An 11697-nucleotide genomic window follows, 5' to 3' on the forward strand; every position below is an offset into this window, starting at 1 on the left:
TGCAAAAGAAGTAGAGACTGCCCTAGTGGAATGGGGAGTGACAAAGGCAGGTGGAGTTAACTCCTGGGCTACAAAAGCCTCCCGGATTGCCTCCTTAAAGCCTCTAAACCCTCTCTGAGTAGATGGATTAAGACCTTTGTTCTTCCCTGAAAAGGAAACGAGAAGGTGCTCCGATCTTCTAAATTCTTCAGTTCTGGAGATGTAGACTCTGAGAATTCTTGAAATGTCCAGAGTGTGGTCAGCAACTTCCTCGGGAGAGGCTGGATTAGGACACAGAACTGGAAGGGATATGACCTGGTTGGTGTTGGAAAACGTCAGAACCTTAGGAACAAAGGTGGGCAAATATCTCAACAGGACTCTGTCCTGGAGAAACAATGTATAAGGCTCAAGGGCCGAAAGGGCCTGAAGCTCGCCAACCCTTTTGGCTGAGGTTATGGCCAATAAGAAGGTGACTTTAAGGGACAAATACCTAAAGTTGACTACTTCTAGCGGTTCAAAGGGATGAGAGCATAACCCCTTAAGAACGGTAGGCAAATCCCATTTGGGAATGGGTCTGAGAACTGTAGGTTTAAGTCTTTCAGCTCCCTTAAGGAATCTGCCTAAAAAGGCAGAGAGTGCTGAGACTTGTACCTTTAGAGTGGATGGGCTAAGACCCTTGTCAAGGCCATCCTGAAGAAACCGTAGTATTGCAGAAAGAGGAGGATCTGCGGTTACTACCTCTTTCGTAGCACACCATCGAAGGAAAATCTTCTTTATCCTGGAATAAACCTTGTTCGTAGACTCTGCTCTAGAGTGTGCAATGGTTCTCAAGACCTCCGCAGGAAGCCCACTACTTAGTAGGGTCCTGTCAATCTCCAGGCTGTCAGATTGAGTCTCCTCAGATCTAGGCAGGAGCCTGTGTTGTGAGACACAAGGTTCTGCACGTGGGGAAGCCTCCAATGGTGAACCAGGACCTCTTGGGCCAGAATGGTATGATGGCAATCACTGAGGTCTGTTCTTGCCTGACTTTCATCAATACCTTCGGTATCATGGAAAGTGGAGGGAATATGTAGGCCAGCCTGAACCTCCATTGAATGTACAGAGCGTCTATCGCCACTGGATTGTCCTCTTTGTAAAGAGAGCTAAATTTGTTCACCTTGGCATTCAGACGAGTTGCCATGAGATCTATCTCTGGCACACCCCACTTTAGGGTTATCTTCCTGAAGATGTCTTTGTTCAGGGACCATTCTCCTTGGACCGGAAGCCCGCAACTTAGACGATTTGCCACTATGTTGAGATCCCCCTTGATGTTGACTGCAGAAAGGTGGGTTAGATTGAGCTCTGCCCAAGAGAGGATTAGTCCGGTCTCCTTGAGGAGCACTTGGGACTTTGTGCCACCCTGTCTGTTGATGTAGGCCACCACAGTGGTGTTGTCTGACCGAACTCTTACCGCCTTCCCTAGAATAAGGGATACGAAGTGGAGGAGAGCTAGACGAACTGCTCTCAGTTCTCTCATGTTGGAGGAGAGACACCTCTCCTGAGGGGTCCAAATACCCTGTACTGGATTCTCGTCCAGGTGGGCTCCCCAGCCCAGAAGGGAGGCGTCCGTGGTCAAAGTGATCCAACGAGGTTGCATCAAGGACTTCCCCATCTGTCAGGTCCCTCCACCACCTGAGGGAGGCCCGGACTTCGGGAGATAGGGTGCACTTTCTGTCCAACCCCTTGGGGTTGTGGTTCCAGACAAACAAGACTTGATCTTGAAGTGGTCGTAGATGCCATAGGGCCCAGGGAACTGCCTCTGCAGATGCTGACATATGACCCAACATCTTCATCAGAGTTCTGATGGATATCCTGCGAGGAACCATTAGAAACTCGGCGGCTCTTATGACCCATTCTCAGATGACCTTGTCCCTTATTACAGAAAGAAGAGAAGAGTTGAGAACGGATCCCAGAAAGCTCCTGGAGGTGGAAGGGACTATTTTGGATTTTTCCCAATTTATAATCCAGCCCAGACGCTGGAGAAAATCTAGAGCCAGTTGAAGATGAGATTGTAGCACGTCTAGAGTAGTGGCTTTTAGAAGCCAGTTGTCTAGGTAAGGTATGATCTCTAGACCTCTTAGTCTGAGGGCGGAGCCACCACCTTTGTAAAGGTGTGAGGAGCGGAAGTGATGCCAAAGGGCAGAACAGCAAACTGGAAATGCCTTACCATACCCTTTATGGAGACAGCAACCCTCAAGAATTTCCTGTTGGCAGGAAATATAGGAACATGAAGGTAAGCATCCTTCAGGTCGATGGTGACCATAAGATCTTAAGGATCTAGAATGCTGATGACAGAACGGATGGTCTCCATCCTAAATCGTCTTTTCCTTATGAACCGGTTCAGATATTGCAGATCTATGATCATACGCCATTCGCCCCATGGTTTCGGCACCAAAAAGATCGGGGAGTAAACCTCTGAACCCCTTTGGTCAGGGGGGAACGTCTTCCAAAGCTTGCTTTTCTATGAACAGCCTGCTTTGGCTGAGGGAGTAGTTTTGTTAACACAAATTTCCCTGGAGGGGGGGACATAAACTCTATTTTGTAGCCTGACTGGATAACATCCAGCACCCAGGGACGGACCTTTGATTTCTCTCATCCAAGTTGGAAGAAATAAACTTAAACGTCCTCCTATGGGGGGGGGGGGGGACTGTAGATGACTTCTCTACCAGACTTAGAGGGGAAGGGAGAGGGAAAGCGTTGGTGGGATCTATAGGAGAGTCATAGCTCGGCTTTGCGATCTTTACCACGGCCACGGCCTCCCCCATGCTTCTGGATGGACTAACGCCTTTGGGATCTGGAGGGGCCCTGGTACTTTCCTCCCCTGGCCCTGCCCTTACCCCGAAAGGATTGGACAGGTAAGGACTTGCCTTTTCTTTCAGCATATCCTTCCATGATGCGGTCTAATTCTGACCCAAAGAGCCAATTGGGCTCAAGAGGCATACCACACAAATTAAACTTGGAGGTATTATCCGCCACCCAGGGGCGTAACCATAAGGGGCGCCTACTAGCTGAAGAGAGTCCCATAGACTTAGCCGCAAGTTTGAGGTGCTGTTGGGTCGACTCACAGAGGAAGTCCACTCCTAGAAGCAAGGTCTTAAAGCTGTCTAGGATATCTTCCCTGGCAACATTTCCTTCAATCTCGGACTGGATCCGTAGAACTCTATCTTTCACAAATTCAGCGACTTCGTTAGAAGCTATAGCCACCGTCGCAGATGCTGAGGCTGCGGTGTAATTGCGCCTCAACAATGAGTCCACCTTCCTATCAAGGGGATCCTGAAGGTTGCTCCCATCGTCTGCTGGAACAAGGACCCTCTTAGACAGTCTGTTAACCGCCATGTATACTTTAGGTGGTGGAACCCAGGAGTCTAACTCAGCCTCCGGCAACGGGTACATCACTTTGAACCTCCGGTTGAGGACTGCAGGTTTATCCGGATGTTTCCATACGGCCTTCATCAATTTCCTGTGTGTATCAACCACCTTGAAAGCCCAAGGTTCCCTAGCGGTAGATGTTGAGGCTTCCACTTGATCAACATCCTGGTCCCCTGACCGGATGAATCTAAGTAATCTCTGAATTTTTTCCACTGGAAAAAGCGGCTGAGAGACTACTTGCTCTACAGAGAGTTCTGACTGATCTCCTACGGACATGGCGGAGTTTTCCACAACCGAAGGAGGATTAGATGAGGTTCTAGGTCTCTTGGGGGCTAACGAATTCTTTATTTCGGAGATAGAATTCCCCATAAACTCCTTCATCCACACAAACATATCGTGGACCGTGGGCTCGGCAGGGTTAGCAGGTGGACGACACCCAGGACACCTATTATATTCATAGGCATCTGGTAGCGGGGTGCCACAATCGGCACATGTCAAATGGCACTTCTTAGGGGCGGATTTGCGACCTCCAGACAAATGGTCACTCAAAGGAGAAGTAGACATTGTCCTGGAATTAAAAACAATAGGTTAGAGAGAACCTAAAACCCCACTTGGTTGCAGCGCACAGTAGAAAAAAACTACCTATGACAATAGAGAATGCACTTTGCAAATATCACAATATATAGGCTTTCACAACAGTGTAAGTCTATGCAGCTAGGCAGCAAGAGGCCAAATAGAGGCCAAAGCCGCTTATTTATAGGGGACAGGGCGCCAATTTCCAAATTGGCAGTTAGGCTCCGCCCCGGAAGTGACCTAAGTAAAAAAAAAAACAAAAAAAAAAACTGATAAAGTTATAGAATATAACTCTCTATACATATGTCCCTTCCTAAACATAGAAAGGGGCAGAAGCGCCAAATAAAAACTTAAAATAAACTCAAGAAAGTATTTTTAGAAGAAATCTCCGGGCCGGAAGTTGTCAAATGACGTACTTCCGGTCCGCGGCTCCACAACTCAGAGCGGAAGCCATACAGGTAAGGGCGGAAGAGTCCGATACTATGAACTAGATAGGCTAGTTAAGTGGCATACTAACGCCACACAGTGCGCCAATCTCAGCGCTACAACCGGAACCATGGTCCCCGGTCCCACGCCACGAGACACCGGGACCCCACAAGCAGCATCTAGCTGCAGAGAAATTTATTTGAAAAGTGTGACTGATCAGGGTCTGAAAGACATGACCACTAGGGCAATCACCTGACATCCTGGTTCCCTCCGCTCAGTGATGGACGTGATCTACATGAACCTGAGACATGACCACTAGGGCCATCACTTGACATCATGGTTCCCTCCGCTCAGTGATGGACGTGATCTACATGAACCTGAGACATGACCACTAGGGCCATCACCTGACATCATGGTTCCCTCCGCTCAGTGATGGTGATGGACGTGATCTACATGAACCTGAGACATAACCACTAGGGCCATCACCTGACATCATGGTTCCCTCCGCTCAGTGATGGTGATGGACGTGATCTATATAAGCCTGAGACGTGACCACTAGGGCAATCACCTGACATCATGGTTCCCTCCGCTCAGTGATGGTGATGGACGTGATCTACATGAACCTGAGACATGACCACTAGGGCCATCACCTGACATCATGGTTCCCTCCGCTCAGTGATGGACGTGATCTACATGAACCTGAGACATGACCACTAGGGCCATCACCTGACATCATGGTTCCCTCCGCTCAGTGATGGACGTGATCTACATGAACCTGAGACATAACCACTAGGGCCATCACCTGACATCATGGTTCCCTCCGCTCAGTGATGGTGATGGACGTGATCTACATGAACCTGAGACATGACCACTAGGACCATCACCTGATACTGGTTCCCTCTGCTCAGTGATGGTGATGGACGTGATCTATATAAGCCTGAGACGTGACCACTAGGGCCATCACCTGACATCATGGTTCCCTCCGCTCAGTGATGGTGATGGACGTGATCTACATGAACCTGAGACATGACCACTAGGGCCATCACCTGATACTGGTTCCCTCTGCTCAGTGATGGTTATGGACGTGATCTATATAAGCCTGAGACGTGACCACTAGGGCCATCACCTGATACTGGTTCCCTCTGCTCAGTGATGGTGATGGACGTGATCTATATAAGCCTGAGACGTGACCACTAGGGCCATAACCTGACATCATGGTTCCCTCCGCTCAGTGATGGTGATGGACGTGATCTACATGTACCTGAGACATGACCACTAGGGCCATCACCTGACATCATGGTTCCCTCCGCTCAGTGATGGTGATGGACGTGATCTACATGAACCTGAGACATGACCACTAGGGCCATCACCTGATACTGGTTCCCTCTGCTCAGTGATGGTTATGGACGTGATCTATATAAGCCTGAGACGTGACCACTAGGGCCATCACCTGATACTGGTTCCCTCTGCTCAGTGATGGTTATGGACGTGATCTATATAAGCCTGAGACGTGACCACTAGGGCCATCACCTGATACTGGTTCCCTCTGCTCAGTGATGGGGATGGACGTGATCTATATAAGCCTGAGACGTGACCACTAGGGCAATCACCTGACATCATGGTTCCCTCCGCTCAGTGATGGTGATGGACGTGATCTACATGAACCTGAGACGTGACCACTAGGACCATCACCTGACATCATGGTTCCCTCTGCTCAGTGATGGTGATGGACGTGATCTATATAAGCCTGAGACGTGACCACTAGGGCCATCACCTGACATCCTGGTTCCCTCCGCTCACTGATGGACATGATTTATATGTCTTGCATGTGGAGTCCATCTTGCCCCTAAAGAGAATGACATTTTAACCACCAGTTAAATCTAACTGGTAGAGTTATCCTGAACTTCCAGAAGCTTCCATGTGACGACTTCTAGCAGACGAAACAGATATGTTCAGATGACAATGGTGTCATTTTTCAAGAGCTGTGGAATGTTCTGAGGGTGGAGTGTGTCTGAGGGTGGAGTGGTCTCAGGGTGGAGGGTGTCTGAGGGTGGAGAGTGTCTGAGGGTGGAGTGGTCTGAGGGTGGAGGGTGTCTGAGGGTGGAGTGGTCTGAGGGTGGAGAGTGTCTGAGGGTGGAGAGTGTCTGAGGGTGGAGAGTGTCTGAGGGTGGAGTGGTCTGAGGGTGGAGGGTGTCTGAGGGTGGAGGGTGTCTGAGGGTGGAGGGTGTCTGAGGGTGGAGAGTGTCTGAGGGTGGAGGGGGTCTGAGGGTGGAGGGGTCTGAGGGTGGAGTGGTCTGAGGGTGGAGTGGTCTGAGGGTGGAGTGGTCTGAGGGTGGAGTGGTCTGAGGGTGGAGAGTGTCTGAGGGTGGAGAGTGTCTGAGGGTGGAGTGGTCTGAGGGTGGAGAGTGTCTGAGGGTGGAGTGGTCTGAGGGTGGAGTGGTCTGAGGGTGGAGTGGTCTGAGGGTGGAGTGGTCTGAGGGTGGAGAGTGTCTGAGGGTGGAGTGGTCTGAGGGTGGAGGGGGTCTGAGGGTGGAGAGTGTCTGAGGGTGGAGTGGTCTGAGGGTGGAGTGGTCTGAGGGTGGAGTGGTCTGAGGGTGGAGAGTGTCTGAGGGTGGAGTGGTCTGAGGGTGGAGAGTGTCTGAGGGTGGAGAGTGTCTGAGGGTGGAGTGGTCTGAGGGTGGAGTGGTCTGAGGGTGGAGTGGTCTGAGGGTGGAGTGGTCTGAGGGTGGAGTGGTCTGAGGGTGGAGAGGTCTGAGGGTGGAGTGGTCTGAGGGTGGAGAGTGTCTGAGGGTGGAGTGGTCTGAGGGTGGAGAGTGTCTGAGGGTGGAGGGGGTCTGAGGGTGGAGAGTGTCTGAGGGTGGAGTGGTCTGAGGGTGGAGTGGTCTGAGGGTGGAGAGTGTCTGAGGGTGGAGTGGTCTGAGGGTGGAGTGATATGAGGGTGGAGTGGTCTGAGGGTGGAGAGTGTCTGAGGGTGGAGTGGTCTGAGGGTGGAGAGTGTCTGAGGGTGGAGGGGGTCTGAGGGTGGAGGGGGGTCTGAGGGTGGAGTGGTCTGAGGGTGGAGTGGTCTGAGGGTGGAGTGGTCTGAGGGTGGAGTGGTCTGAGGGTGGAGTGGTCTGAGGGTGGAGTGGTCTGAGGGTGGAGAGTGTCTGAGGGTGGAGTGGTCTGAGGGTGGAGTGGTCTGAGGGTGGAGTGGTCTGAGGGTGGAGTGGTCTGAGGGTGGAGAGTGTCTGAGGGTGGAGTGGTCTGAGGGTGGAGAGTGTCTGAGGGTGGAGGGGGTCTGAGGGTGGAGAGTGTCTGAGGGTGTAGAGTGTCTGAGGGTGTAGAGTGGTCTGAGGGTGGAGTGGTCTGAGGGTGGAGTGGTCTGAGGGTGGAGAGTGTCTGAGGGTGGAGTGGTCTGAGGGTGGAGAGTGTCTGAGGGTGGAGGGGGTCTGAGGGTGGAGTGGTCTGAGGGTGGAGTGGTCTGAGGGTGGAGAGTGTCTGAGGGTGGAGTGGTCTGAGGGTGGAGAGTGTCTGAGGGTGGAGTGGTCTGAGGGTGGAGAGTGTCTGAGGGTGGAGGGGGTCTGAGGGTGGAGGGGGTCTGAGGGTGGAGTGGTCTGAGGGTGGAGTGGTCTGAGGGTGGAGAGTGTCTGAGGGTGGAGAGTGTCTGAGGGTGGAGAGTGTCTGAGGGTGGAGTGGTCTGAGGGTGGAGAGTGTCTGAGGGTGGAGAGTGTCTGAGGGTGGAGAGTGTCTGAGGGTGGAGTGGTCTGAGGGTGGAGAGTGTCTGAGGGTGGAGTGGTCTGAGGGTGGAGAGTGTCTGAGGGTGGAGTGGTCTGAGGGTGGAGAGTGTCTGAGGGTGGAGTGGTCTGAGGGTGGATGGTGTTTGAGGGTGGAGTGGTCTGAGGGTGGAGAGTGTCTGAGGGTGGAGAGTGTCTGAGGGTGGAGAGTGTCTGAGGGTGGAGTGGTCTGAGGGTGGAGAGTGTCTGAGGGTGGAGAGTGTCTGAGGGTGGAGAGTGTCTGAGGGTGGAGAGTGTCTGAGGGTGGAGTGGTCTGAGGGTGGAGTGGTCTGAGGGTGGAGAGTGTCTGAGGGTGGAGTGGTCTGAGGGTGGAGAGTGTCTGAGGGTGGAGAGTGTCTGAGGGTGGAGAGGTCTGAGGGTGGAGTGGTCTGAGGGTGGAGTGGTCTGAGGGTGGAGTGGTCTGAGGGTGGAGAGTGTCTGAGGGTGGAGTGGTCTGAGGGTGGAGAGTGTCTGAGGGTGGAGAGTGTCTGAGGGTGGAGTGGTCTGAGGGTGGAGTGGTCTGAGGGTGGAGAGTGTCTGAGGGTGGAGTGGTCTGAGGGTGGAGAGTGTCTGAGGGTGGAGAGTGTCTGAGGGTGGAGAGTGTCTGAGGGTGGAGTGGTCTGAGGGTGGAGTGGTCTGAGGGTGGAGAGTGTCTGAGGGTGGAGTGGTCTGAGGGTGGAGAGTGTCTGAGGGTGGAGAGGTCTGAGGGTGGAGAGGTCTGAGGGTGGAGTGGTCTGAGGGTGGAGTGGTCTGAGGGTGGAGAGTGTCTGAGGGTGGAGTGGTCTGAGGGTGGAGAGTGTCTGAGGGTGGAGAGTGTCTGAGGGTGGAGAGTGTCTGAGGGTGGAGAGTGTCTGAGGGTGGAGAGTGTCTGAGGGTGGAGTGGTCTGAGGGTGGAGAGTGTCTGAGGGTGGAGAGTGTCTGAGGGTGGAGTGGTCTGAGGGTGGAGAGTGTCTGAGGGTGGAGAGTGTCTGAGGGTGGATGGTGTCTGGCACGTGGATTCGGCGTTTACATCAAACCCCAATTATTTGTCACTTTAAAGGACTGACGCAGTTTACCAAAGCGAAGGATGAAGATCTCCAGGACCTCCGGGGTCCATTAATTAGAGCGGTGCCTCCATGTCAATATCTCAGAGTCCAGAGCCCCAGCTGTGCCAGGAATGAGGCGTCTTCTGGATGTGAGGCCAAGGAAGCTGGCGGAGCCTACAGAGGATTAGTGAGGGGAAGACTTCTGATTGAGAGGACATATGCAGGGACTCCTGTCACTCAGGGATGGGCAGCAGCTGGACCTTTCCACTTGTCTTCTTTAGTATTTTTAGGATTATTCTTCTCCTCTGGTTGAGACACAAATACATTGGTTATTTCTTACCATATACATGTTAATTAGTAGTTGATTTGTTCTTATCTATTGGGTGCAGGCAATGTGTCCAGAACCACGATGGACTCTAGTAAGGACATTATATAGAATATGGGGCGGTGTATGATAACGTTATATAGAATATGGGGCGGTGTATGATAACGTTATATAGAATATGGGGCGGTGTATGATAACGTTATACAGAATATGGGGCGCTGTATGATAACATTATATAGAATATGGGGCGGTGTATGATAACGTTATATAGAATATGGGGCGGTGTATGATAACGTTATACAGAATATGGGGCGGTGTATGATAACGTTATACAGAATATGGGGCGCTGTATGATAACGTTATACAGAATATGGGGCGGTGTATGATAACGTTATACAGAATATGGGGCGGTGTATGATAACGTTATACAGAATATGGGGCGGTGTATGATAACGTTATATAGAATATGGGGCGCTGTATGATAACGTTATATAGAATATGGGGCGCTGTATGATAACGTTATACAGAATATGGGGCGCTGTATGATAACGTTATATAGAATATGGGGCGGTGTATGATAACGTTATATAGAATATGGGGCGGTGTATGATAACGTTATATAGAATATGGGGCGGTGTATGATAACGTTATACAGAATATGGGGCGGTGTATGATAACGTTATACAGAATATGGGGCGCTGTATGATAACGTTATACAGAATATGGGGCGGTGTATGATAACGTTATACAGAATATGGGGCGCTGTATGATAACGTTATACAGAATATGGGGCGCTGTATGATAACGTTATACAGAATATGGGGCGCTGTATGATAACGTTATACAGAATATGGGGCGCTGTATGATAACGTTATACAGAATATGGGGCGGTGTATGATAACGTTATACAGAATATGGGGCGGTGTATGATAACGTTATACAGAATATGGGGCGGTGTATGATAACGTTATACAGAATATGGGGCGGTGTATGATAACGTTATACAGAATATGGGGCGCTGTATGATAACGTTATACAGAATATGGGGCGCTGTATGATAACGTTATATAGAATATGGGGCGCTGTATGATAACGTTATATAGAATATGGGGCGCTGTATGATAACGTTATATAGAATATGGGGCGCTGTATGATAACGTTATACAGAATATGGGGCGCTGTATGATAACGTTATACAGAATATGGGGCGCTGTATGATAACGTTATACAGAATATGGGGCGGTGTATGATAACGTTATACAGAATATGGGGCGCTGTATGATAACGTTATACAGAATATGGGGCGCTGTATGATAACGTTATACAGAATATGGGGCGCTGTATGATAACGTTATACAGAATATGGGGCGCTGTATGATAACGTTATACAGAATATGGGGCGCTGTATGATAACGTTATACAGAATATGGGGCGCTGTATGATAACGTTATACAGAATATGGGGCGCTGTATGATAACGTTATACAGAATATGGGGCGGTGTATGATAACGTTATACAGAATATGGGGCGCTGTATGATAACGTTATATAGAATATGGGGCGCTGTATGATAACGTTATATAGAATATGGGGCGCTGTATGATAACGTTATACAGAATATGGGGCGCTGTATGATAACGTTATACAGAATATGGGGCGCTGTATGATAACGTTATACAGAATATGGGGCGCTGTATGATAACGTTATACAGAATATGGGGCGCTGTATGATAACGTTATACAGAATATGGGGCGCTGTATGATAACGTTATACAGAATATGGGGCGCTGTATGATAACGTTATACAGAATATGGGGCGCTGTATGATAACGTTATACAGAATATGGGGCGCTGTATGATAACGTTATACAGAATATGGGGCGCTGTATGATAACGTTATACAGAATATGGGGCGCTGTATGATAACGTTATACAGAATATGGGGCGCTGTATGATAACGTTATACAGAATATGGGGCGCTGTATGATAACGTTATACAGAATATGGGGCGCTGTATGATAACGTTATATAGAATATGGGGCGCTGTATGATAAGGTTATACAGAATATGGGGCGCTGTATGATAAGGTTATACAGAATATGGGGCGCTGTATGATAACGTTATACAGAATATGGGGCGCTGTATGATAACGTTATACAGAATATGGGGCGCTGTATGATAACGTTATACAGAATATGGGGCGCTGTATG

General features: G+C 50.1%; 1 protein-coding gene across 1 annotated transcript in view; it reads right to left on the reverse strand.

The window, feature by feature from the left end:
• The window catches only part of LOC130343177 (otogelin-like), a 117316-nt gene extending 114533 nt beyond the window's left edge, over positions 1 to 2783 (reverse strand). The window contains exons 1-3 of the mRNA XM_056554335.1: positions 2685 to 2783; positions 1792 to 1890; positions 135 to 321 (exon numbers count right to left, since the gene is read on the reverse strand). Of these exons, the coding sequence (XP_056410310.1) occupies positions 135 to 321; positions 1792 to 1890; positions 2685 to 2783 (385 nt within the window). The remainder of the gene's footprint in view (positions 1 to 134; positions 322 to 1791; positions 1891 to 2684) is intronic.
• Positions 2784 to 11697: the final 8914 nt, after the last annotated feature.

This window comes from Hyla sarda, unplaced genomic scaffold (assembly GCF_029499605.1).
Source record: "Hyla sarda isolate aHylSar1 unplaced genomic scaffold, aHylSar1.hap1 scaffold_674, whole genome shotgun sequence".
NCBI classification, from domain to species: Eukaryota; Metazoa; Chordata; class Amphibia; order Anura; family Hylidae; genus Hyla; species Hyla sarda.